Here is a 27,789-nt window from a genome sequence, read left to right as displayed (position 1 = left end):
AAAAAGAATAAAAAGGACCACAACACTAATGGTCTTGCAATAAATCTTGAAAGTTGAAGGTGTCAGTCTTCCCGCAAACCTCTCCCCATGCAGACTGACATACAACAATCTGGCAGCTGCGGGGCAGCACATTTTGTTATTGCTTCCCTGACCTATATAAGTGAATAACCCGAAAGTGAAAGACTCAGTGCTCCTTCACACCTCAAGTATTTAGTCCTCTAGGTTACAGAATTTTAGAAATCATTGTTTTCACAAGTTATCCATCACTGTCAACTTCAAATGTTTAAGAATTACTGTTTCTGCCCTCAAACTAAACAAAGAGGGTTCTTTCCTTGCTTGACACTGTGCTGGTGATACACCTTGCACATGCAGAAAATGCACATCAGACCACAAACAAAAACAGCAGCAAGAAAACACACCTAAAATGCAGATGTCAAACCTCAACAGCAAGCAAATTCCAGGACAAAAACCTTAAAATGCTGTTTTAAACAAGTAGCTTTCAAACTGCTTACACTCTTCTAAGCTCATCCAGTAACACCCAGAAGGACAACCAGGGAAATAGCACACCAGATTTGTGTCAGGAGGTGGCATGCCAGGGTGTGAAGTGCCTATCATGAAGCAGGGTTTGACGAGCAGAAAATTGGCCACCTCCCAAAACCCAAACGCCTGTTTCTGGAAGAGAGACTCCAAAGGCAAGCAGGGTATGTCAGCTACCCGGATTGATTTCCCCACCTACTTCCTGATGTAGATTGTGTCTCAAAGACATGATTTCCAAAGCTTAGCAACCTGTTTCTCTTCTCCAAAGGCAACAGTACTTAAAAAGCTGGAGAGTCCTTAAAAGGGAAGGGAAGTCACCTGCTTGTACCTTTTACCCATCTCTCCCACGGACTTTGCAGCCATCATAACTCTTCTGATTCTCCTTCTTCCCTAGATGCTGCAATTCCAAAGGTATTAGGCACTTTCTTTCAATATACCATCAGACTTCTGCATCCAGATAAACAAATTCAGGCCAGATTAACTGAAACAAAACTGCAATCTGGCAACTGTAAAACTGCACCGAATTTCCATCAGCTGGACATACACTTACGCTTAGAAGTCTGAGCAGACGGAGCAATACTCTCCTCTTTCTCCTATAAGCACTCCAGAGATGGACATGAGAGCAAAGCAATCTGCAGCATGATTTAGAGCTAAACAGAGGACCAGCAGCCCAGCAATCTCACTGCATCTAAAAACTGGCATTACATGCAGTGAAGCTTGCAAAAAAGCATCACCTGAAATTAATCTGGGTGTTACCTTTATTTGTTTGGTACCACATGGAAAAGATAATTCTGTTGTCTGACACAGAAAGAGAGGATTTTATTTTCATGGTTTTCTCTTTACACCAAAGGAACTGAAGAGTAAATGAATGGTCCAAAACTTAAGGTTTTAAGACAAGAAGTCCAGGTGAAGGCTACCAAGTGTACAGGGCACTGCCCAGGTAAGTGTGTGAGGCAACCAGCAGCCCACAGACTGGCACACACCCCTAAAACCGCTGCTCCCCCCGTCTTTGCACAGAGAAGGCAACGGGTACAGAAGCCTGAAGCATTACTTTTCACAAATAGGAAGTCTTCAGATGACAGATGTGGAAGTCAGGACCAAAGCCATTTGAAACTTCAGCATGTTTAGTGTTTAACATAAATAACAAGCATTTCCACAAATTAAGCATTTGTCTATACATTGTTTTAAACTGAATTGCAACCAGGGAGCAGCCTGATAATGACACTCGATGCTCCAATGCTAAAAATGCCCCTTTACATTGGCATTAAGTATTACATTACTGCACTGGTCCTTACATAAAGCGCTCCTGATCATTTGCACTGACTGAGCTTCCAAGAACCATCAGCTGGGTTGAGTTTATGTAGTAAATGTGACATAAAATTTGCATGCTCTCATGCAATCTTTAGAATGGAAATTTGGAATGGAAAGTCAAATGAAGTCAATCAAGGTTTGTGTAAGGCTCCGTGTTGTGGACTCTGTCATGGCAAATGTCTTTGCAAAAAGCTGAATGAGAGAGAACAGCATGTGCCATCATTTTTCCTCCTTTCTACAAGCCTAGAGCTCTTTCTCGGAAAGTAAACATGGAGTAGTGGTCACTGCAGAGTTTTTGATGAAAGAAAATAAGAATGTAAGCCATAGCTATCAAAGTATATCTTCCTTTTGCCTGTTTAAAGAGAGTGAATGGATTTTTCTCTCTAAAGCTCTTACACTGATCAAGTATGTGCCCCAAGTCTGGGCAACTTCCATACTTCCTGCAAGCACAGTTACAACACTTTGACTTTTGTTGTAGGGAAAGATTGCATTAATGGTAAGAACTTTGAGGCCTGTAAATTGTTAAAGACCATCTGAAAGTGAAACTACATGTTTAGGTATTCAAAACGCAACAGTCTCGTTCTTCTTCCTGACCTTATCGCCAACAGATTACAGCCTCCTCCCAGTTTGACTGGCAGTTTATGGGAGGCAAAGCTCCTCGCAGCCACACTCACTGAGCATCCGATCAAACCAGAAACACATCACCCGGTGAGGATCTCACAAGTTACCTGGGTCTTGCCACGCTTCAGGGCTGTCTGATGGCAAGTCAACCTGCTCTCCAATGGAAATAACTACAAATATCAGAGTAGAAAAATAAGATGACTACGTGTAAGCTTTCTGACACAGGATAACCAAAATAAAGCAATTTCTGTAATATCTCCTAGTCTTTTCATCAGTGTCATTAACGTGACACGGGAAGTCCCTGGAAACAGGAATAATCTTTCCGGAGTTAAGAACCTACACAACAAGATCTCTCACTCCGAAACAGCGCTTGATTACTGTTTTAATTAAGAATGAAAACACAAACTGTCAGATGAAGAAACATTACAACATGATTCAATATACAAATAATTTTTTAAAAATTTACTATGATGTGTGCTGCAAGCAACATTGCAGGCAAGTAACGAAAGCAACGCTTGGCCTTATGTTGGCTAATCAACAACTCGGAATTTTTCTTGACAAAGGAGGGCTGTAGGCTTTTTCCCTCAAGTATAATCAACAAGTAAACCCAGGTAGCGCTGGCCTTTTATGCGCCACACCCACACGACCACCAGTTCCTGAATAATAAATGCCAGACTATTCCATTACTGTAATATGCATGAGAGGGAGGCTGACTCACATTCAACCAGCTGCAACAAGGGAAACAAAGAGTTTTGAAACTTATTAGTAAAAAGAAGGGTGGGGTTTTTGTTTTCATTCACTCTGTGTTAAGCGATCTACCCGAGGAGATCACTTAGAATCTAGAAAAAGTAACATCTTGAAGGAAGCTTTTACTGAAAGCTACCTTTATTTTAAACTGGGATGGGGGAAGGGAGAATGAAATAATAATACTGCCCTAGTTAAAACAGCTGAAAATTAACCTCCCCTAATGAAAACAGTGGCCGAGAAGCAGCAGAGTTTTTCACACATTAATCAAGGTGTCATAGTTCACTGGGTCTCCTTCACCCTCCCTCTACATCTGTCTGGCCAGCCTGCAGCCAAACCTTTTGCCCTTCTATTTCCCCTTCGTCTGTCCCTCCAACCCACCTCCAAACCTTCTCTTAGGAAGATATACAAGTTTTCTGTTTCCAGGAACAAAAAAACAGCTCTTGCACAGATGTAGAATTATCCTGGCACTTTATTCTATCAAGACAATGGTTTTCCTCCTTTTCCAAGACCAATCCATTATTTGGTCATCCTGTTCTCCACATAACGCAAGGAGAGAATTATTTTCTGAAGTCAAATCTGACTACATTTTTTATTTCAACATCCATCCCTTTGCAGGAAAACAAAGGAGCAGTCAAAAAAGCAGATATAAACTTTTCAAATTCAACATTATAACAAAGCAAGCTAAGACAAACAAAATTTTCCTTGCAAATGCAGACAGACAGATTAGTAAGGATATTAAAAAGAAATTCCTATTATAGCCCTAGAGAGAAAACACAGGCCTTCAAATGATAACAAATGTTATATGGTTTTGACTGCCTCAATCATTCAATAAGTTTTGCTGATCAGGACTCTCCAATAACCAGCTTTCCGTTGTCTAGGTTTAATTATTACTTGTGGAAAAGACCAACATAACAGGCAGCAGCCACTGCTACTGCTAACGCTGAAATAGAAAACGGTTCTACTACAAATAACCACCGTGAGCTTCATCTAGTTAAACTCAAGTCAAGCACCACTATGATAAATCTAAAACTAAAGCAATCAGCGTGACCTTTAGAAAGCTGGCATAATAAAAACCGAAAAGCTGTATTCTGCAAATAATTCGTGATTAATGCAGCAGAACTTTGTGTAAACAGTGTTTTATAAATGTCCCAATTCAAGCGGTTCGCCTGCAATCAAGTAGGAAATAGCAAGATGCAAAGCCTCGCTAGTTTTATTTACCAAAAGAAAGGGCAATCGATGCCAGGTTTACAGCCTGAGTAGCTCGGGGAAGCTGTCGGCATTACCAAAGCAGCTTGTGGCTCTTCTCGGGGCAAGGCGGGCAGGAGGGGAATGATTTTGGTCTCGGCAGAGGGCGGTGGGTGCTGCCCAACCCGCTCGCCCCCCGGGCTCGCCCTTGGGAGCCGCAGCCGGCGGCTGAGAGCCGGCTCTCAAAGTCACCCCTCTTCTGCCCGCCTGTGCGGAGAACTGGCGGTGGTGCTGAAAAAAACAACCCTCGTTACGGACAGCCGGGCTGCACCGAGGGCTCCGGGCCGGCTGCGGGCGGGGGATGCCCGGGAGCGGGCACGGCCGGGCCCGCCGGCTTCCATGGCGAGCAAACCCCCGCGGGCGGCGAGTGCTCGCAGCCATGCACATGCCACCTATAGCAGGTCACGCACCGACACCGGACTCCTCCAGAAATCCAGCAAAACAATTTATTTTTAAATATCTTGATTATCCCCCAAGCCTCTGACCTTTGTCCCGCACCAAACGGTTAAAGACAACAATTAATACATTGCCCACCCAGCGCTTTTTCTCCGAGCGGTCTCAAGCTTTTTTATTATTAAAAAAATAATAAGGGGGACGGGAAGAGCTTCAGACCACTCGCCGCGTTGCTTCTGCAGCGCCGAGCCGAGCGGCGGGAAGCTGCCGCCCGCCGGACCCGCCGCGGGGCAGGGGAGCCGCCTCCCGCCCGCTCTGCACGGACAGCCCTGCGGCGCCTCCCGGGCTCCGGCCGCCCTGCCCCGGGGAGGCGCGGGAAAGCGGGGCCGTACCTCATACTGGATGTACTGCTTCCGCCACTCCGGCGTGATGTGCGCCGCGAGGTGCTCGGCGAACTTCATCCTGCCGCCGGGCCGGGGCCGCGCTCGCTCTGCGCCGGCGGAGCCGCCTCAGCGGCGCCTGGTTGCGAAGGGGCCGCCGCCGCCGCCGGTAGTGGGGGGCGGGGGGGGGCCGCCGCCGCCGCACATGGGCCCCCGCCCGCCCGCCCCGCCACTCCTCAGCCCGCCTCGGGCCTCCTCAGCGCCGCCCCGCCGCCACCGCCGCCGCCTCCTCCGCCGCCGCCGCCATCTTCCCCGTCCCGCCGCGCCGCCGCCGCCTCCCCGCCCGTCAGCCGGCCCGACAACCAACCGGCCGCCGGCAAGGAGCCATCGCCACGGCAACCGCCGCCGCCGCCCACCGCCGCGCGGGGCGGGGCGGGGCCCGCCGGAGGGGCGGGGCCCATCGCGCTCAGCCCCGCCCCTGCCCGCCGGGCAGGGGGAGGGGGCGGTGGCGCCGGGGCTCCCCCGCCCCTCTGCTGTTAACCCTTTCTGCTCGTTTTGGGGATGGGTTTGGACCCCAGCGCGTCACCTTCGTCCCTCGGGATCTCCAGCTGAGCCCCACCATGGGCGATGGCAGATCTCGGACAGCCGCAGTTTGAATCCTGAACGCTCTGGGGTGGGATGGACTGGGGTGGGAATGGCGATAGGAATGGGAACGGGAATGAGAATAGGAATGGGATCGGATGGGATGGAAATGGGAATAGGAATGGGAATGAGATGGGGATGGGAATAAGAATGGGATGGGATGGGATGGGATAGGATAGGATAGGATAGGATAGGATAGGATAGATAGGAATAAGAATAGGAATGGGAATGAGATGGGAATGGGAATAAGAATGGGGATAGGATAGGATAGGATAGGATAGGATAGGATAGGATAGGATAGGATAGGATAGGATAGGATAGGATAGGATAGGAATAATAATAGGAATAGGAATAGGAATAGGAATAGGAATAGGAATAGGAATAGGAATAGGAATAGGAATAGGGATAGGATAGGATAGGGATGATATAGGAATAGGAATAGGAATAGGAATAGGAATAGGAATAGGAATAGGAATAGGAATAGGAATAGGAATAGGAATAGGGATGGGATAGGGACAAGGAATGGGATGGGAATAAGAATAGGAATGGCAAAGAATGGGATGGGAATGGGCATGGGATGAGAAAGGAAGGGAATGGGAATAGGAATGAGATAAAATGGGAATAGGAATAGGCATAGGAATAGGATTAGGAATGGGAATAAGGATGGGATAGGGACAAGGAATGGGATGGGAGTAAGAATAGGAATGGGATAGAATGGGATGGGAACGAGGTTGGGATGGGATAAGATAGGAAGGGAATAGGAATAGGAATAGGAATAGGAATAGGAATAGGAATAGGAATAGGAATAGGAATAGGAATAGGAATAGGAATAGGAATAGGAATAGGAATACAATGGGAATGGGATGGGATAGGGGCAAGGAATGGGATGGGATGGGATGGGATGGGATGGGATGGGATGGGATGGGATGGGATGGGGAGATGTGCAGCAGGGAGAGTGGTGTGCATGGGAGGCAAGAGGTGAGGGATGTACCAGCCAGGTGAAAAAGAAGGAGTGAGGATGGAGATGGAGGGGAAGAGTAGGAGGAGACATAAGAAAAATGAGTAAGAATTGAGGAAGGAGGGAAATTAGGCTGACAGGCCACAAAAAGCCAGGGGGAAGGAAAAGAAAGAGAAGACAGTGCAAAGGAGAAGAGAAAGAGAAAGAAAGGAAAAAAAAAAAAGGAAATTCTCTGAAAGTGGCATGATCACAAAGAGGTGAGGGGGACCAGGGAAACCCCAGGCAGGTATAAGAGCAAGCCCACCCATGCAGGGGCACATCTGCCCCAAAACAAAGATGCTCCCAGGGGCTGGAGGGTTCGGTAACCACTGCATTATAGCTTGAGAGGCCAGATTGGAGCTGCTGGGAGCAGGGCCGCATCCTTCGGTTATCCCAGGGTATCCCAGTGGCCCTAATCCTGCTGCTTCCCAGTTCCCAGATTTTGGGAGTTTGCTGAGTTTGGGATTGATCCCATCCCATCCCAGCTGCCAGCCCCCCGGCACGGCAGCATCCCTGCCTGCAGCATCGCTCCTACCAACGTCTGCCAGAGCAGAGCTCATTTGCTGACGTGATTTATCAGGGTCCTGTCACAGGCCCGGGGACCTCTGATTTGCGAAGGCTCTTACCCACCTTCAGATTTACCCAGCAGCAGCAGCGCATGCAGCAGCGATGCTCGCTGATACCATCTCTTAATTATGTTTGCAGAAAACCGTTTAATGAATAGAGCCTTAGTGCCCTTCATCTGAAACTTCACACTCAGCAACCTGCCTGGCGCTGACCCCAGCGCCAGCTAACCACGGTGTCGCAGCTTGACTTACATTTAGCAGGTCACCAGCTTTTTAATGCAGTGCTTTTGCAAGCTTGTACCAGATAAAATCACTCAGGGTCTGAGCCTGCTCCCACCATGATCAGTGGCACCGACTTCAGCAGGAGCAGACGAGGGGTGGGTTTTTGCAGCTTCAACCCTTTGAATACCATCAGGCTTCTAAGATAACATCCAGCATGGGGGAGGAGAACGGATTAAGAAATAAATATTCTCTTTATTGTTTGCTGCATGCATTGCTTGAAATGTGTACCATGATAAATAATAAGTTAATGTCTTCTGATATGACAGTGTGCAAATTCAGCAACAGAAAATAACTAGTGATCCCTGCTCCCCTTTGTACCTCAGATGGTTTTTACCCACCAATAAATGCTATTTATATAATGCTAATAAACGCTAATTATTTTTTTAATACCAATAAATGCCATTTGTTAGTATCAAAAAACGACAGGCAATAGCAGGCAGAGCAGGCAGAGCAGAGCAGAGCAGAAGCTGAACTACTTCTCACTCACCATTGCCACGTTCTGTAGCAATGACTCTGTTTAAATATCTGATGGGCAAACGCCTGCCTTTCATTATCAGGCATGCTTTGGGACCGTGTTTGGCATCATGACAGTGTTTTGCTGCTCTGCTGGGACTTGGGGCTTTCCAACTCCTTGAAATGTTTCAAAACTCTGAGCCCTGCACATCCAGGGGCTGGGGGAGGAAGGCAGGAGGGAAGAGGGGGCAGGAGAAGCCTTAGATGAGAGAGAAAGGGCCTCTGCTGCCTTCTGCCCACGGATGGGCTGGAGGGCAGAGGGGCTGCAGGCAACACATCTCGGCGCAGGAGGGATGCTGATCCCAGTCCCCATGTGTCAGCTCTGGATCCCGGCCCCCATGCCTCGCTTGCACCAAACTGCCACATTCCCTTAATCTCTTGCTCTTTTCCAGGAAAGACCTCATATTGTGATCTTCCCCCATGCTGTTGCATCTAGGAAAAAAAAAAATTAAAGAAAGTAGTGCTATTTGCATTTTTCAACCAAGCAAGGAGAAGCCAGGAGTGGGCTTTCCGCCAGTGCAGTCTGGCACTTGCTTTGTTGAGAGCATATAGAATAATTTATAAATAGCATGGTGTTATGGTTTGGGGTTTTTTTTAAATATAATTTTAAAGATCCTGCATTGCTGGGGAGAGTCTTCTAAAGAGGCTTTAGAAAAAGAGTCTTGCAGAAGGAAAATTTTCTTTAATGGCATAAAATCACAAAGAGGAGGGTTTTCTGTAGTAGGAGACAATGCAGGACACCCACAGACAACCACTCCCACACCACTTTTCCCACCTCCTCCACAGGCAGCTGACTTTTAAGACCCCTGGATATTTAGGGGCTCAGTTTGTCAGAGGAAGGCGACACTTCAGCGGCACAACCCTCCCTGGCCCACAGGCAGAGCAGGACATGTTGAGTCTGGTCCACTGCATAGGTCAACGTCAGAGGGAGCTGAGAAGACAAATTCATCTCCTCTCCATTGAAACTAGAAGAAATAATGAGGGATGAGCAGGGGCTTCACTGCTTCCACTTGGGAAGAAAGGCGGGGGGGATAAATAAATAAATAGGGAAGTAAAAGCAGGTCAGGGGCAAGCTTGGCGTGGAATGATGATGGGATTTAGTAAATCATGCCAGGAGATGCTGCGCTGCCTTCCAGGATCAATAGAGCGGCAGCCCTGGGCTTCAGACATCCTCAGCATTCGCCAGCCAGCCCCAAACACTGCCATTATCTGCTTCATCGATACCGGTCTTGAGAAATGTGATCGATATATCGGATTTCCTAGAGACAATGGTGCAAAATGCACAAATACTCTGACAGCTCAGGCTGAAGCTATTGATTTTTCATATATTCTCCCTCCCCACCGGGAACTGTTGGAGGACGAGGGTGTGATTATGAGCATCAGGAACCAGAGGGGGTCTCAGTCCCCAGGGCAGAGGCAGCGCACAGGGTCAGACCGATCCACTGGGAATTGTGAAGATGTTCATATATTGCCTGCAGCAGGATTTTTAAGCCAAGAGGAGTAGTGATTTCCAGGCAATAATAAGGCATTGGATGGGTCTGATGCAAGCGGCATGAATGTCGGTACCGATCCAGGCTTCCAAGCGCTGTTCCAGCAGACATGACCTCCTATGGCCCCTCCAAATGGGGTAAGATGATGCTTTCGTCCCCATTTCGACAGAAGCCAGGATGAGACCTGCCAGAAGAGGCCGTGCCTCCCTCTGCCTTGGCTGCAGGTGGGTCATTTTACCCACTAACTGAATTTGATCCATCGGGATTCGAGCCCATCATGGAGGTGAATTTAGGACTTGAGATCTCAAACATCCAGCCCTATGCTGTCAGGGGACAGGGATGGGACAGCCCTGTCTCCAGCCACCGGCTCGTGGGTATGTGGGTCTGTGGGCAGTAACCATGCCCTGCCTGGCTTATTTATCACCTCCCCGGCACTCTCCAGGGCAGGATTTGGCCCGTACATTGTTGAGCCAGTGTCAACACGCCTGATCTTAAAAATCCCAAGGTCGGTCAACAACGTACCCTGGCTGCAAGCCTGTGGGTAGAGGCATGATTGGTACCGAAACACATAGGGATGCAGAAACATGCAGCAAAAAGAAAAACCGGTAGCAGTTCCTCTTTGCTGGGAGCCTGCCCTGGTTGGGGGGCATAGGGGAGCGGGGCTGCCTCTGCTCACACCCAACACCCCCAAGCAGGCTGACCTTTCCCAGGTGACTCACGACCGACGTATGCATGGCTCCTCACCACCCTCGTGCGTCCCCTCCTCTTTATTTGAGATCACAGGGGTGTCCTGCCTGCAAACCCAGCCAAGGAATAAGAAATGAAAACATCTGCCAAGACAGTTTAGGTCAAGGTGCCCCTGCCAAGTTGCTTCCAGCCCCACTCCTGCGCTTTGAGAGGTGCGGTGTTCCCCACCACTGTGGAGGGACAAGCCCTGGAGAACTGTGCTGGTGGTGGCTGGGCTGGGGACTTGCTGTGCTGTCTTGCAACCGGGAGCAGATGGGGGGTTTCACGCCCTTCACTGGCGTGTAAGTGATTGCTCCTGGATCATTTCCAGTACATATATATGTGTCTGGTTTAATTTATGCACACTTGCTTTGTGCGAGAAGACAGCAGCTGACCGGTGGTTAAGAAAACTGAACACCCCGAAAAGGTCTAAAATTAGAGAAGAAACAAGAGCTGCTTCCTCCGAGCCCTGGAGCTGCCTGGGTTGCTTCCAGGAGAGCCCTGGGAAGAGCCTCTGCCCTCCCTGCTCCCTCCCTGGGACTAAATCCCCTCCTCGCCTGCTGCAGGGTGTGCAGCATCTGTCCCCCCAGCACATCTCCAGGCTGTGGCATTGCCCTGCTGTGCCCTGGGGCAGGATGGACCCTTATCCCTTTGTGATATTTTCCAGGGGACATGGGGCTCGTAAAGCACCAAGTGACCTTGGGAACTGGTACAAAGATGCTTTATGTTTGGTGAGTGGTCCCTGATGGGACAGAAGAGCACTCCGTACCCCTGTGTGACAGTGTGCATCGGTGTAACCACACACTGGAGGATGTGTCACTGCAATTCTCTGAGCTAAATCTGTGTCCCTTAACCAGTATGTCTATAATGGCAACAAAATGCTGAGTACAGGCAAGGCTGAGGCATGTGGTAGCAGCTATAGCAGAAATCTCCCTAGCTGGCTAGACTTCCTGGGAATTTTTTGAAATCCTGCCATAGCTTTGTTGGTTTTTAACAACCTCTGAACCTTATCAAAGTGCCCAAAAGGCTACAGGTTTCCTATTTGCAAGGGTCACTTTAGGAAAATAACACTCTCTCCTGCCACACCTGCTTTGATGCACCCTCTTGGGCTCCAAACCTCACCCCTGAGCCCTGCATCACGAGCTCCCTGAGGGTGCTCATCGCCTGCTGATGCACCTGGTGCCTTGTCCACAGGAAGTCCATTTGGTGGTCTTCTGAGATGGCATGGTGGTTTAGCTGTCTCTCCATGGAGGGTCTTTCCTTGCCTGGAAGGAATAGTGTGTCTGCAGGTCATTCCCTCATGCTTCAGGGATGAGTGTGAACTGTCTGTATGTGCTGTAACACACAGCTCCAGGTCATGCAACCTCAGGGCAGATGTCAAATTGGGAAGAGTAATTTAAAACAAGTGGGGACATGTCTCAAAGCTGCTTGTGCCACCAGGGCAGAGAGTGACAGGCTGCATGGCAGCTGGGGCCCCATCCCAGCTGTGGGCTGGGAAGTGGCTGGGCTGGGTTCATGCGGGGGGCTCCACATCTGTTCTCAGCCAGCTGCTTGGAAAACAACAGCTCTGGTCTCTGACAGGAGCTGTGGACAGGACACAGCCTGGCTTTGTCCTCGCTGTAGAAATTAGTCCTGGTGCTGCAAATTGCACGTACATGGAAAACCCCCCACCATTTCTCAGCGCCCTTGATCAATGCCAGCAGATTTGGCAAGGGTCACCCCTGCAGCCTGAGAACCCCATCCTCTGCTGTTGCTCTCTGGCTCCAGATGTCATCGTGATTTTATGATACGACAGGCAGGAATTAGGCTAAACCCCTTCCTTTGCACAGAGGGTCTACCAAACAGGCAGGGGTAGGAGCTCTGACACCCAGGCTCATACCCAGTGGGATGGCATGGAGGGGACACCGGGTGTCCCCTTTCTCTGAACCACCCCAGCCTGCTCAGTCAGAACACACCGACCTGCAGCCCAAGCCCTGCCTGCTCTATTTTATGGCCAAAACAAGCTATAAATCTCCTTCCTCAGAGCTGGAAGGTGCAATTGCTTTTCTGCGGTGCAGGTTTTTCCTTGCACGCCTTGTAGCATCACGTGAGGGAAATCTGTAAGTAAAAGTCAGGCTGGAGCCATTTATAACGGCAAAACCATGATTGTTACTGCTGACAGCTGCAATTACAGGCACTCCCTTCGATCGCTCCTCGCTGTGGGGGAGCAGAGCCAGTACCAGAGCTGGGAATGGGTCAGGAGAGGCTTTTCTGGAGCTGTGTCCCCTCTCTGATGGAACTTGTCACCCACGGGCAGTGCTCAAGGAGGGTTTGGGGGAAGGATGCAGGATGCTCTGCAGTAAAGTGAGCTCATTGAACACATCAGCTGGTGCTCACCTCCGTGGACTTGACACCAGTTGGTGCTCACCTCCATGGGCAGGATGGGGGATTGCCCCAGGGCTGTGAAGGAACAGACTATGTGTCCAAGCGCTCACTGGGGAGAAATGTTGCTGGTGGCCCCAGATCACCCCCAGGTGGGCTGCAGGTGAGGGCAGCATCACCGGTGGGTCACTGCCAGGCACAGCTTGCCAACACCATGGTCTAGACCTCCTGCCTGTGACATGTCACAGCACCTGGGGAGCTGCTGGGGGATTTGAAAGCTGGGTACCTGTGCCAGAAGGATGCAGAGCCAGGTGTGGTGTGAGCAGGGAATGGATGGGCAGCAGACCTAGCCTGGGGGGGGTGGAGAGCAAAATGAGAGATGTCTATGGCCTTGCAGTGACAGGACAGTGACAAACGGAGCCATTACTCGCTGTCTGCTGCTGTGCGGAGATGTGAGACAAGGGAGGGCTGGCAAGGGGCAGGGGGCATGGAGGCAGCAGCCCTGCAGCAGCCAAACCTCAGCAAGGCTTTCCCTCTGAACACCTCAGCTCTGTCTTCTCTACATAGTTTCAGGGGAGCTGAACATCCGAAAGTGAGCTAAATGTCATTATTAGCTTAGGTGAAAACAAACAAACAAACAAAACCAAAACGTAAGAAGTGACTTTTTATTTTGCTGGTTTCAGTGAATAACACCTAGGGTTTCATGTCAAAACTAAGGGCTCTGCTGTTGTTTTTGCACACGCACAAAAAGAAAATGGGAAAGGGGAATAATGGAGCTGGAGGCTGAATGAAATGAAACAGAAATTAAGGTTTTGTGCTTGTTTCACACCAAGCAAAACACTCTAGCTCAAACAAAGCTGAAATTTCTTATGTTTTCCATTTGAATTTAGAGAATAAAATACCCTACAACATTTCAGCTGACTGCCCTAAACCAAAAGGGTTTAGCGGTGAGATACCTCTCTCCACAGAAAGACCCACTATTTGCATAGCTCCAGCTGCAACCTTTGAACCGCCGGCCAGCTGCGGTGTTGCAACCGCGCTAGTGCTGATATCAGTGCTGCAACGCTTCAGGCACACTTGGGGAGCAGCGCTTGGCACCTGGCAGTGGAGTTTTTCCACCAGTATTTAAAAGGTTTAATGATATGCTGGGGAGAGGGGAGATTTATGCACTTCTGAGAGGGGTGATGCATTCTTTTTCCATCGTGGCTACTGATTTGTATTCACCACGACGCTGGAATTTATGGAAGGAGGGAATCGATGTTTTATTGATATTTAAAAAACCTGTATGATGGATGTGCTAACTGCATGCTTTTCTCCCAGAACCCCTTTATTGTACACAAACAGATGGCCCTGGTGTTATAATGAATGCAGGTAAAATGTGCAACGGAACCGAATGCCGTCGAGGTGATGCATGGGAGGGAGACCTTGCTTATGCCAGGGCAGAGACCTCAGTCCTTTGTTTAGCGTCTTCCCTGGCCAGTGATGAATTTGGGTTTCCTGTTGCCTGTGGCCCCGTTTCCATTCCATGGAAATCACCTCCCTTGTCAGGGACAGGGTGGACATGGCTCTCATAGCCACGCTGCAGGCTCCTGGATTCTACGGCATCTATCAGCCCCCAAAAATATTGAGCAGGGTGTGCATTTGCTCTGCCTTGCTAACACGGGGCACATTCACAGGGTGAAAAACGAGCAGGTTTATTTTTCATCTCAGTCATTATTTTTCCACCAAGAGGATGCTTTGGCAGGCAGCTCCCATTCGTGCAGCTCCAGGCTTCGTCAGTGGGCAAAGCCTGGCCTAGCCTGGGGTTCCCTGGCTTTTGGGGGGCTTGGTGGTTCCCCAGGGAACGTGTGGCTAAGGCTTCCCCTGCTCCCTATGCTCCTTGTCCTTGGGAGGGCACGCGTGCCCCCAGCCTGCTCCTCCTGCATAGGCAGGTGTCTCCCGCAATAAAATGCACAGATGCAAACAAACCAGCCCTTAATTCCCTCCTTCTCCTTTTGTTGTGGGAAAATATAAATACATATAATCATAGCTTAGCTCATAGGGATCCCTTCAGATGTGCCTTTCAGGCTGGCTGGGGTTTGGTGTGCGCAGTGGCCTTTACCCTCTGCAGAGGGACAATGACAGGTCTCCAGGCTGACCGGCAGGATGGATATGATAATTATACAGGGATATTTTTTTCCCTGCTCGGCACTGCTGGTCACAGCCTGTTATTGTGTCTCTGCAACACCAGCATGGGACGTGGGGCTGACCCACATGCACAGCTCATGCAAGGACCCTGTGTGATTTTCTGTGCTACTCGGTGCCCATAATGCTTCTGGTTTTGTGTACTCTCAAGCCTGGGTCTGGGAGAATGGGCTGAATTTGGCCCAGCTCATACTGGGATGACCAGGGCTCCCCCAGTCCTGAGCTGCTCGTGTTCACAGGGGTGGTTGGTGCATCCAGCACAAGGGTATTGGCACCGGTGTCCCCCAAGCACTGGTCCTGCTCTCTCCCAGGCTGCCAGGGACCAGCAACCAAATAAACAACATCCCACAGAGCAGGCGCAGTGTCTGAGCCCAGCATCCTCATCTGCAGTGTTCCCATGCCCGGCTCCCAAAGCCTCCACAGGTGCCTTGTCTCAAACCTGCTCCCACGCCTGCCAAAGTGAGGGGGCAGAAAGAAGGATCAGGCCCTCGGTGCAGTCGCTCTTGAAAAAAAGGGAAGGAAAAAGTGAGAGAGATCTTGTAGGAGCTGTAAGCGCTCTAGTGAAGAAACCCAGCAAGGTAGCGAGGCCTTTCTCACCATGGAGACGAGCCGGAGAGCGTGCGGAGGCTGTGCGCTCAAGTTAATTTGCTGCGAGTACTTTTTCCAAGCTATTCAGGGAGGGTTTCATCCTGCCAGCCTGCCCCTGTCCCTTGCTGAATGCCGGTGGGCTCAGATCAGGCGATGCTTCCCCACGGCGAGCAGGGCTGGTTAGGGTGACACAGACAGCTTGATGGAGCCGATGGGCTTCTGCTGGAGAGCAGTGGGGATGATGATTTCACAGTCTGTTTATGAGGCTGGGTGTTAATCACACACTGGGGAGGGGCTATTCTTTTTTATTTACGAGCAGTAAAGCCAAACTCTTTCAATCTTGCCCCCCAGCTTCCAATTAAAATCTCCTGGCAGGCAGGGAGGCTGTGGGGGCTGCACACCAGCTCACAGGGCACCCTTCATCTTGGCAGGCAGCCCCATGCAGGCCAGATTCTGAGCCCATCTCTCCCCCAGTACTGACCAGAAACTGGGGCCCCATCGCCCTTCTCATGCAGGCTGGGACACAGAGGTCCCCTCCTGCTCCATGCAGGGCTGATCTGGCGTGGCTATGCTGCTGCGATTGGACTCTGACCCCCTTCTTGTACACATAGCCCAGGGACAGGGACATTGCCATGGCTTGGGTGGCCCAGCAGGAAAGTGGCAGTGGCCCTACAGGGCCATATCCAGGGGCTCCAGTGATGCTTCAGCTTGCTGCCCTGGCTGTCTTGGGGCTTTTTAGCTCTAAGTAAAAATTCCTGCACCCAGTGGGGCAGCGAAGAGGCTGTGAAGGGAATAAGAGAATAAAAGCCAGCTTATTTCTGGCTCTGATAAAAGGTCTTTTTTCCACAGCTCCTGTATTTCCCCCTGCAAGCCCCAGGATGGAAAGGCGGGTGTGTGCATTGCTCACACACTGTGTAAATGAGTCTGTAGTGTCTGGGATATGGCTGGGAGACCTCAAGCAGGTGTGCAGATGGACCCCGTCGTACGTGGGATGCACCTACATCCTTGTCCTTGTTCCCAGAGGAACAGGAGGAGTGCATCCAACACCCAGTGCTTTGGGGTGAGACGGGGACCTGTAAAACCACGGTGCAAAACCCCAGCTAGCTGCTTGCCCCTCTTTGCCTCAACATGGCCACCCATAAGACGGGGTCACGCTATGGGTCAGCCCCAAATGCGATGCAGCGGGCTGGGGGAGGCAGTGTGACCTGGTCGAGGTGGCCGGAGGAGGAGGAGCAGGTCGGGGTGCTGCCAGTGTGGCCAAGGTCTCCCCTGGGGACCCAGAGCTGCCATTTGCTGAGGACGGGGGTGGAGGAGGGAGATGGACTCGACAGCTGTGCCAGGGAGGGGGGAAAACTTTCCGTCCGAAGTAGATACCAGGCTAAATATAAACCGCCTTTGGGCTGGCGCTTGGCCGGGACCCCCGGAGCGCCGGGTAAGGCAGGCAGGGCCCGCAGCCGGCACCCCGCACCCCGGGAGCTGCTGGCTGCGGTCCCGCTCCGCCGCCCCTCCCCGGCTCCCCCGCCCCGTGTCGCCCGGAGCCGCGGCGGCCTGCGAGTGCCCTCCAGCGGCTGCGGGGAGCAGAGAGTTCCCCCCCAGCCCAGTGGCCGCGGGAGCGGTGACACCGGCCGCCGGGACAGGACCGCGGGGGACGCGGGTCCCAGCCAAGAATAAAGGGAGGTTTGGGAGCACGGGGTGCTCAGGGATGCTCACGTTTGGCAAAGGCGATTAAACGTGAGAGAACACGGGCAGCCCCCTCGTCAGGTGTTTCTGTTTAATCACCATCAGCAGAGTCGCAGGCGGGGCTTTATAAAGCCGGGCTTAGGGGATGTGTTCCCTGCTCGCCGACATGCTGTCTGTGGCCCCACAGCCGCCCCGGAACTCTCGGGCACGGCTCGCGTTTCCGCCCGGGAGGCCCCCCCTGCACGTACCGAGGCGTGTGGGGGAGCGGCGCGGCGCGCGGACCGGGCGGGCGGCGGGCAGCTATGGCGTCGCCCCCGCTGGTGGTGGCGGCGGCGGCGGCGGCCGGGAGCGGCGGTGAATCGAGCTCGGGCTCCGAGGAGACAGGGACGGCGCCGCCGGGCCGCGACCTGGCTGTGCTGTTCGAGCAGGCGGCTGAGCGGCTGCCGGCGTTGCTGCCCGCCGCCAGCAAGGAGCAGCTGCTCTACCTGTACGCGCGTTACAAGCAGGTGAGGCGAGAGTGGGGCCGCGGCCTGGCACCGGGAGCTCCGCGGCTGTGGGAAAGACCTTGGGCCCGGAGGAAGGAGCGGGGGGCTGGCGGCCTGGTCTACCCGAGTGCCCGGGCCTGGGGCTCGCTAGGGGCCTGTGTGGACACTGCACAAAATGTGGCTATGCAAGTGAGAAAAGTTGCGTGAGGGCTGTGGGAGCGTTCTGCCTGGCACAGTGTTCGGTGCTTCACCTGTGTTGAAGGTGGATGAAGTCTGGTGGGACAAGGTCCTGCTAAAGTCATCCCTTGCTGGTGTTCCATGTGTTTTCCCGTTAGTGTGGATGGCCTGAACGCTGCTTGCCTCTTTCACGAAGAGTTTGGTTTGGTTTCAGCAGGACAGCCACAGTCCGGTGTTGCTGTGGTGGGTTTGGCTCCTGTCCTTGGCTGTGACAGGTCACCAGTGGGTTGGTGGCCTCTCCTAGCAGCCACTGAGTCTTTGTGGAGTAATTTGACTAGTAATACAGCTCCCTGGCGTGTGCTTGTGTCATGAGGCAAATGGGGTGGGTTAGAGAAGGTGGTTGAACGGTTTTGTAGCACACAGGTGGGGCCCACCTCCCTGTTAGGAACAGCAGGGATCATCACTAATAACCCAGCAATAAATCTTTGGGGGTTTGATGCGAGCACAGGGACGTCCCTGTGCAGATCTGTCTGTGGTGGGCTTTAGAGCAGACCGGGAAACTAAACTGGTTGGCTCTCTGTGATGTTGAACGTGATTCCTCTTCCCATTCAGTCCCTGTGAATTGAGCAAGCTCTAGGATGCATCCCATGGGAATGCACAATGTGCCTTTTTTGCAGCTCCTGTGAGCAACATTATGTAAAACAAACCAAAGAGCACCAATGCAGATATAAAAGACTGTAATAATCACTTAACCTGGAGAAACAGAAAAATTGTAAGCATTGTTACGCTTGGAAGACTGAAGAGTAAAAGTACAAATACAATTCAGGTGGGTGGCAAGATGCTGCCTGGATTGTTCCTGCTCCGGCAGGGGGACTGAACTAGGTGATCTTTTGAGGTCCCTTCCAATCCCTAACATTCTGTGATTCTGTGACTTGAAAACTGAATCCCACCTGTTGGGATTAGTAGTAGAAGTTGGGTGTGCACATCTTCCCCATGATTTTCTTCACATGTGGAACACCCTTGTCCTACTGCTGCCACTTGCAAGTGCTTTCATTTTGTAATGCAATATTTAATTGTCATCCAAGCTAGTAGCTCCTAGGCTGTGGTTTATGAGCCATTATTTGTATTAAAAGCAGACTGGTCATGTGAGGTTTTGTTTTCAGATTTTTCTAGTGTTTAAACAGGTCTCCAGGTTTTTCTTTCCCTTTTTAGGAAAAAAAGAGGATATAAAAAAAATACTAGGAGAACTTTTAAGAATAACAAATGGTAACAAGACTATGCCTAGGATGAGGTGAAAAGAAAAGGTGTTTTTTTCTCTTATGTAGTGTTTTGTCTGTATTCTCAGGAGACTTGTTGCAAATACCCTCTCATTTTTCACTCTGTAGCAAATACTTAGTGACCGTCCTCGGTGGAAATGTGAAGGCATTACATGAACATCAGCTCATGATTGTCAGCAGACTCTAGAGGGTTTTCTGGTGTATTAGCTCTGCAAGACCAATAAGGCACTTAGTGTTAAAAATCACTTAAATCAGAAGCTGGTTCATGACAGTTTTGGCACAAGTCAGAAAAAGCTGATAACTAATGCTGTGTCGGCGCAGATTTCCAGTTGCCCTCAGCTGAGGGGAGCAGAGCCTTTCTGTCCTCCTCTCCTCCCTCCTTGTCTGTGTCTGAGCAGGTGCCTGTGTGATGCTTGGTTTTGGACTGTGCCAGGCTCCAGTGCTTCGGTGCCTTTGGCTGCCCAGAAAGGTGCTGTCCCTGTTACCGAGTGCTTGGAAGGGCAGCACTGGCTGCAGAGGTAGAAGTTTGGCAGCACAGCTACTACTGGATTACGCTCTGCTAACTTTGAGTTTTGCAGCGTTCTGTGCTTTAAATCACAACGAGGGCGCTTAATGCAAGTTTTCCCTATTTAATTATTGCAGCCCTATCAGTATGCATAATGGGCTGCTAATATATTGCTCCGGTGGGCACTAGTTTTGCTAACGCGCAAAAGGTGCTGACTCAGATCTGTCCACCGTCCTTGATTTGGCATCCTTGTCTTTCCTCAGTTTAGTGTTTTATGTCACTAAGGGCTTTGATTTAAGATACAGTGCCATCATAAAAGAGGTGACAGTAACAGCTGAACTCTCTGTTAAAATACTGTGTATTATTTATTTCAAACTGTTTGGGTATATAGGCATTTTCCTGGAGTTTTATTACCTTTTATTGAAGGCCATTTCAGGATTTTATTACTTTTCTCTCTGATTTTGTTTATGTGTCAGAGACTTAAAAATAAGAGAATTGCTTAGTTGTCATCTCCAGTGAGGTTTTTAGAAGATGTTGCTGAGTTTACGACTCTGCCCCAGAACAGGAGGAAGAGCAGACTAGTTGGTAGGGCTCTGGACTGGGATTGATTTTTCTGTTTCTCCCCCTGCTTTCTCTGTGGCTTTGGGCAAATTGCTTGTCTTTGCCTTGAGTCTGTAGCGGTGGAAGGAAGACACTGCTTGCTTGTTGTGTTGAGGACACAACAAACAGCGGTTCAGGAATTGTAGTAATGGAGACCAATGCAGTGGTTCTCATTCAGAGAGGGGGTGGAATCCAGAACTTGCTGGAAATTACTGGACTGAAAAAATAAAACCTACCCCGCCAGGAGGATGTGCCAGTGCTGAAGTAAATGCTGTGGGGTGCAAGCAAACTGGAAACACAGTGCCCCTGGCAAAACAGGGCTTGTGTTCTCTCTGGGTATAGGCTCAAGTATATAATCCCCTTTTTGCATGATGTCTTTCAGATATTGTAGAATGTGGTGCCACAAATCTTCCCTGAATGTGGGAGTTTCTGCCTGCAGGTTCCTTTTGCACAGAACAGCATAATGGTGCTGAGCTGGTGTCACCAGTGTCACTCTCTGGGATGTAACAGCTGCTTGACTTCTGTGGTTGGTGTCTGCTTGTTCTTACACTTTCAGTCAGTTGAGTACAGGGCTTTCCGATGGTATGGGGCAGAGCTTTGGGCAGGAACGGGTAAGGATTCCTGTCTTGCCAAAGAAATTGAGCTTGCTTGGCCTGTGTGCAGTTAAAACTGAGTCCTGCTGTCTGTGGAGGTGAGTTCTGTTCTTGTTTCTACTCCATAGAGAGGCTGCAAATATTATTAACTTTACAAGAGTTACAAACAGGTAAGACTATTTGGACGGAGCTCCCTGCTGTACAAATATATTGGTTAAAAAATTAGCAAAGAGCAGTTTTCCCAGGAGTGGGGAAAAAATCCCCCTCACCAGGATGAGGTTGTGGAGTAGGATCCTCACAGTCTGGACCAGCAGGTTAAGTTGTATGGGGATGTGAGCATCTGTCTGTCTGAGCACTCTTCTTCTGAATGTTGTGACCTTCAGCTCTCAGGTGAAGGTTCCATCCAAATTTCTAATTTGGCTGCAAATGGAGACGTCTGCAGACACTTTCCATTTGGAGCTGCCTGGGTCATCTTTGTACGATTCATGACTATAATGCCTGTGGGTGACTCTGCACACAGGAGCAATACTGGGAAAATATTTAATGCATTCTGGCTGTCTTCTTTTTTTTTTAATGCAGCTGATGAACTGTAAATGAGGAGAGCTAAGCATCAAGTGACCAGTCAGCCCTCTGGAGACCATCAGTAATTACTTTGTGGACACAGAATGAGAAACTCTTGACTTGAAATACTAATATAGGCTTTTGTCTTTTTGCTGGTTATGGAGAAAAACAGCTTTTGAGGTCCTCTAGGGAAGTAGCAGGAACACAGTTTTTTTACAGATTTTTGCCCCCAGTTATTTGTCAGCAGTGGCGTATTTAGGTAAAACTCCCCTTCCTCAGCTGTCAGGCTCAGGCTCTTTTAATGACAGATTCATGGTTGGTTTCTAATGTGTTATGGAGTCTTGCAGCAAAAAGAGGGAAGCCAAAATATTTCTTCTTTCCAACAAAGCCACTGCAAGCCTTTTTAATATACCTTAAAATAGCAAACAGCGCACAAGTGCAGTTTTTTCCCCTCTTGATGGATGAAATTTAACTACTGTTCCTTGATTTGTATTACTATTGATGCTACTAACAGTCTTTGCTGGAACAGCCTTTGAATGCCCTATCTAAAGAAAGGAAACTGCTGTTGTATTTTGATGATGGTAGTGGAAAATTAGTATTAAAACAGATGAGGTTTTTTTTTATCCAACTTGGCCATTTCTTGGACATTAGATGGTGAACTAAAGAAATGCCAAGCAGGCATTTTCTGTACAGATAATGAATTTGCATTTTATTTCCATGTTTTTATTTTTTAAAACAAGTAGTCCAGTCCATGTCTGAGCACAGGAGACATTTACATTACAACATGAATTGTTGGCTGACTTAGAGGGGAAAGGGCTAGCAACAGTTAACTCCTGTTTCTCAATGAGATGCGATATGTTGTTTTAAAGACCAGTTAAGATGTTCTAATTTGAATGAATTGCTCACTGGGAGACAGTCAGATGTACAGAAAATTCATTTCAGTTACAGTCACTCATATCCTCTAACACTTTAAATGAAAATATAGTGTAACTAATAAATATCTCTCAGCATGTGCATGCTCTCTTTAAAGCCTGATTAACAATTCCATCCTCAGCATAAAATCCCCACCCTGTTAAGGTGAGGAATTGTTAGTTGATTTAAGCCTTTCACCTGCCTGTACACTGGAGCATATTTCATAAAACAATTGATGACTGCGGTCTAGTTTTGCTTGGCCGACAAAATGCTCAGCCCACAGCCTTTGCCCACCTCCAGAACACACCGGTGTTCATCTCCAGGGTCTGTTTAAATACCGTGCGTTACGGGGATGTGCTTCGATAACTGCTTCCCAGGGGCTTTTGCATTTGGAGCTGTGGTTCTCTTCTGGCTACTACAGTCTTTCATCCATCAGCCCTGGGGCATAGATAGCACTTTCATTTAAAAAAAAAAAAAAAAAAAAATCCCATGTTTTGTGCAAATTCATTCCATATTGCAATGATATTTTTATTTCAGTTAGATTCATTTTACCTCTGACACCTGTGTGCAAAAGGCTTTATTTTCAATGAGAAAAGGCACAGATACCAGCCAGATCTGGTGAGTCCTGGCCTGTATTCCTTTGCCCTCCCAGGCAGGGACAGAGGCCCATTCAATTACATGTTCCCCTGAGCTGACTTGAACAAAATATCTGTTTTGCCCACATCTCACCCTGCTGATTGCTCTGTTCTTGATGCGTTTGTCAGCGCTGGTGTTACTGCAGGATTATGGTTGTGCTTTGAGAGCCTCTGTCAGAGACTTCCCTGCAGTGATAGGAAGCACTTGGTCCCATCCCTTCCCCACCCTGTGGAAAAATACCTGAATCCTACTGGCAGCAACTCCATTTTACACTGGCTATAAGATTATTTTTTTTCCATACATCCATCCAGCAATTCTGTCTCGTTTCTTTTTATTTTTGATTTTATCCCTCACCTCTTAATTTCTGGCTTGCGTCTGACAGCCTGGTTCATCTCCAGCACTCACAGTACCTATGCAGCCAGGTACCTCAGAGCAAATCCAGAAGCTACTTGGCACTCCTTGGCTCGCAGTTTGTCCCTTTGCCTTCCAGAGGACCTTGAAAATAATTAAGCAAAGTCGGTTTACTTGAGCTTTGTGCAGAAGCAGGCAAATCTCAGCCTTAATGAATCATTAGTTCTGTGGGAACCCTAATCAACAGGATTTTTCTTGATAGTGGTGGAGGATGAGGTATTTGGCTGGGTAATAAACATAACATTAAGTGAGAAATCACTTGCTGGTTATCTGTTTGGTAACACACGCAAAAGAAATGAGCTGCATAAAAAAAACCTGCTTCCCTTGCATCACACAAAGAAAACACAAGGATGCAGAGGTGCTGATAACTGAGAGATCCGAAGTGAGGGTAAAATGGGGTTGTGTCAGTTCTTTCACCTCAGAAGCCTTTCCTCTGGCGCAAGAACAAAATTACCCTGAAACTGTCAGAACTCGGTATTTCCTTATGCAAGTCCCCTTCCCTCTGGTTTATTCTAACAGAAGGAATTTTTTTTCTTTAGGTGAAATGTGGAACCTGTAACACTCCCAAGCCAGGCTTCTTTGATTTTGAGGGAAAGCAGAAATGGTAAGAGGACATCTTTGCAATTCCTACCAATTTCTGGTTCTACTTTTTGCTGTGTCTTGTCTCATCTGTTTGCAGACTCTGGACCTAGAGGATGTCAACTCAGCCTGCCACTGAACCGGCTTTAAAATCCTTTCTTTAATAGGGAAATGTTTGTTGCTCTGCCTGATGCAGACATGAAATACCAGACTCTTGCATTTAACTTGTTCATCCAGAATTAGCCTGCATGCAACAGAACTTAGCTACAGCTTTACTTAGAACACAAACTGTGTTCCAGCCTGGATCAGGATCCCCCAAAAGATCCTTCTGCAGCCAAGTGCTGCACTAATAGTGGCTACTTGTGGCTTCAGGGAAAAGTTGACAGTTTCAAACTGAATGAAAGGTGGATTTGCACACCCTGAAAGTGCTTAGAATGAGTTGCTCACTGGGTTCCACCAATGACACTATGAAAAAGCATTGTGCTGTCTCCGAGCGGCTTGCTGATGTTTTGTTCTCTCTCCTAGGGAGGCTTGGAAAGCCCTGGGAGACACCAGCCCTCATCAAGCCATGCAGGAGTATGTTGCTACAGTGAAAAAACTGGACCCCAGTTGGAATCCACAGGTAGGAAATGTGAAAATACCGTTCAGAGAAAAAACCGGCATTTGTCTCTTTGTAAACCTAACGATGGTTCAGCTTCGCACAGATTTTAATTGCCACATGGCAAGCTTCATTTTTGAGGACATTAAAGTCTAAATTAATTTTTAAAACTCTCCTTTTGTTATGACTGAGACATGAAGAACCATCTCTTTCATTCATAATTATCTTCATTACAGGGAGCGCATGCACAGGGTTGGTTTGACTATAGTGATCTAATTTATTTTGCTTTTATTGGTTCATGCTGTATTTAGCATGTAAAGATACTTTTATCCTTTTCTCATCTTTCTCTTTTCAACTACTATTTAAATGTTGATCAATACAAAGTAATCTCCATGAAAGTAACATGAACTGAATGATCAATTCTAAAAATGTTTCCTTTTTGTTTCGATGCAGCAAATTACCAAATCTGATTATGATTAGGTACTCCAACATAATAAGTGTATTTGTAAGTCCTGTATGTGTGTGTTATAGAGAGACTGTACTGTCATTTTAATTAATCTGTCTTTCATCTTCCAGGTTTATTACTTGATTGAATTTTTAAGGATATGTCCCTGTTTATAGACTGATTTTAATACAATTTTTAAAGAGGATTGCTCTTTAGAAAAAGTATTACCTTTGACTGTGGATAGAATAGAGATATTTCACTAATAGCAAAAAGCTGCAGGCGTCGTGATTTCTTTTCATGGTAGGAAATAGATTCTTTTTTGGTCCTGTGCTTTGGAAGCAAAATCTTGCATGAGCACAAGCCTGTGAATCAAGAACTTGGTTCTCAGTTGTCTTCCGATGCTGTTCTGGAGACTTAAGAGTGATTGTTATTTTTTCACTAGTTGATGTTTCATGGCGTCGATCCTGGTTTTGCAGCAAAGAAATATTGCTGTTTAGAGTAAACTATTTTAATGCCCCTGGGGAAAATAGTTTTATATGCTGTGAAGTGCAGTTAGCAGAAGTCAGCTGCATGCTGTGTCAATTCTTGTCCAATCTGCTATACAGAAATAAAATACCTTACAAAGAATCACTGTATGATCATGAATGAAGAAAGTGTCCAGCAGTGTAAAGTGAAACGTATTAATATTAAGCAATAAAAAATAAAAATAATTAAAATAATAATTTAAAAAAATATGCTTAACACTTTACTGAATTTTTATGGGTTAAGGTTCTGTTCATAAAAAGACGTCTCATGCATGGTGACAGGCTTAGCTGTGGGTAGGCCCTTCACTTTCTTACCTCAGAGAAAGACTTATTGTCACAGATGTGACCCTGGGGTTACAGAGCTTGGAAAGTGGAATGATCTGTTAGGGTTTGTTTTCTTTTAATAGATATTTTAAGAAAGCCATACAGCAAACAGAGAATGGTTTGCAGCGCTGCTCCTTCCCTCTTCCCCTTATGCGAGGGCTGATTGCACATGAGCACGTTTTTCTGGTTGCTGTCCTTGTGCAGTCATGTCCGCAGGTCTCAGCAGAAACCAGACCCTGCTGGGTGATGCCATTGCACCCACGTATTTGCTTTTTCATTAATTGCTTCGTCCTCCCTTTTAGAATAGCAGATCCAAGAAGTGTGGGCTTGCTGGAGGAGAGCAATGCCTGAGCATGAACAGAGGTTTCTGTGAAGGTGGCAGGGCTGAGCTGTCAGGGTGGTTTAAATAAATCTGATTTTCTTCCTTTAGATGCTTTTGTGGCATTGGTTACATAGCTGTGCTTCTCTCACTCATGTAACTGTGCATATATTGGCTTTTTAAAGCCAATGATTTTCTTTCCCATGTGGTCTCAGAGCTATAATGCTGAGGAAAATGCATAGAGCAGTATCTAATTTACTATCCCCGCACTGCTGCACAGGTGCCACGTTTCTTATTCTGATTCTTTCATTTTCCTCTGCCTTGCTTATGACTGAGCTAGAAACATGTTGGAGAGATCTGAGCACTTTACATTGAAGGAATATGCACAGGTGTGGAAAGTCTTAGCAGAAAAGTTCCATTAGCAGAGACTGTAATTTTAAAGTTAACATTAAAGTATAGCTAACATTGGTTTCTTTGAAAGAAGTCACCTGTTCTTTCTGCCACATCTTCCTTTTAATTCCACTTCCGTATGACCAAAATGCTGTCAGTTTTATCACTCTGTGTCTCATGCTGCTCTGTACTCGCCTTTTATTTTCTGTTCCCCCTACCAAATCCTTCTTCTGGAACCACGAGAGGGAGCTCTCTTCCTTAAAATGATGGAGTTGTGTGTGTCAGGGGTTGGAGATCAAATAATAGCGACTTCAGTCTTCAAATTGTATTTATAGAAGAGATCTGTGAGCACATTACAAGGTGCTTCATCAATGTCATTGTGTCTCATTTACATGCTTATCTGCTGGGGTCCTTTGTGGTTTGCTTATGCTCAGTAGGTCATGAATGAAACACTCCTATGTTTGGTTAAAAGCAGTATAAAGTGCTTGGAACAAATTTGAAAATTTCACTTTCAGATCATTATGAATTGTAAATAGTAATTACAAGGGTGTTTAATTTCTCATCGTGCAACTTCATGAGTTTTGCTATTATAAAGCTTCCTCAGTATTGCCTACATACTTTCTCTTCAAGAGTCCATCTGATCCCTTGAAGTAGTTCTTGTGTGTCAGCTCCAGTCCTCTTCAGTCTCCTGTTTCATATGTTTGCAAAGGGTTTTTAGTGTCTTGATCTTTTAGTACTAAATGTGCAGAATTTAAAACTTAGGAACACCTTATCTTTTTCATAGATTCTTTTTCCAGCAGATTTGCTACTGTTCTGCAACTTTCAGCCTGTCAGTATTTTTCTTAATAAATAGAGTAGAACTAAATGTGGTATTTCTTATGCAGTCCAAATAGATTCACTTCTTTGTTCCTTTTTCTTGATTCTTCATTGATTCATATTGACCTTGCAGTGTCTGTATCGGTATATTTTTAGTGTCAGACTGTAACTGCTGTAATTTTAGTAATCTTTGTTTTGGATGGAAAAAGAGTGAAAGCATTCTGATGCAGTAGGAGCACCCCAAATGTGTTTGGAAGCACTGAGAACACCAGTAGCAGCCAAAATCTGACCTGCTTCCCTCTTAGTCCTGCATGGAGTTTGGAGAACCTGCACTCTACTAGGAGACAACTGGATGTGGAAAGGCAGCAGCACAG

General features: G+C 48.0%; 2 protein-coding genes across 6 annotated transcripts in view; one reads left to right on the top strand and one right to left on the bottom strand.

The window, feature by feature from the left end:
- XPR1 (xenotropic and polytropic retrovirus receptor 1) overlaps positions 1-5,574 on the bottom strand; it is a 109,867-nt gene extending 104,293 nt beyond the window's left edge. The window contains exon 1 of the mRNA XM_065071815.1: positions 5,247-5,574. Coding sequence (XP_064927887.1) covers positions 5,247-5,315 — 69 coding nt within the window. The 5' untranslated portion in view covers positions 5,316-5,574. The remainder of the gene's footprint in view (positions 1-5,246) is intronic.
- An 11,917-nt stretch (positions 5,575-17,491) lies between these two features.
- The window catches only part of ACBD6 (acyl-CoA binding domain containing 6), an 84,449-nt gene continuing 74,151 nt past the window's right edge, over positions 17,492-27,789 (top strand). For 2 of the 5 annotated variants that reach the window (XM_065071806.1, XM_065071808.1), the window contains exons 1-3: positions 17,492-17,769; positions 23,960-24,024; positions 24,525-24,621. In XM_065071806.1, the coding sequence (XP_064927878.1) occupies positions 17,566-17,769; positions 23,960-24,024; positions 24,525-24,621 (366 nt within the window). In that variant the 5' untranslated portion in view covers positions 17,492-17,565. The remainder of the gene's footprint in view (positions 17,770-23,959; positions 24,025-24,524; positions 24,622-27,789) is intronic. The other 3 variants (XM_065071809.1, XM_065071810.1, XM_021285741.2) reach the window with 2 other exon arrangements.

The sequence above is a fragment of the Columba livia genome, chromosome 8 (genome assembly GCF_036013475.1).
Source record: "Columba livia isolate bColLiv1 breed racing homer chromosome 8, bColLiv1.pat.W.v2, whole genome shotgun sequence".
Lineage (NCBI taxonomy): Eukaryota > Metazoa > Chordata > Aves > Columbiformes > Columbidae > Columba > Columba livia.
Note: the sequence above shows the minus strand (reverse complement) of the source record. Positions and strands in the feature narration are given on the sequence as shown.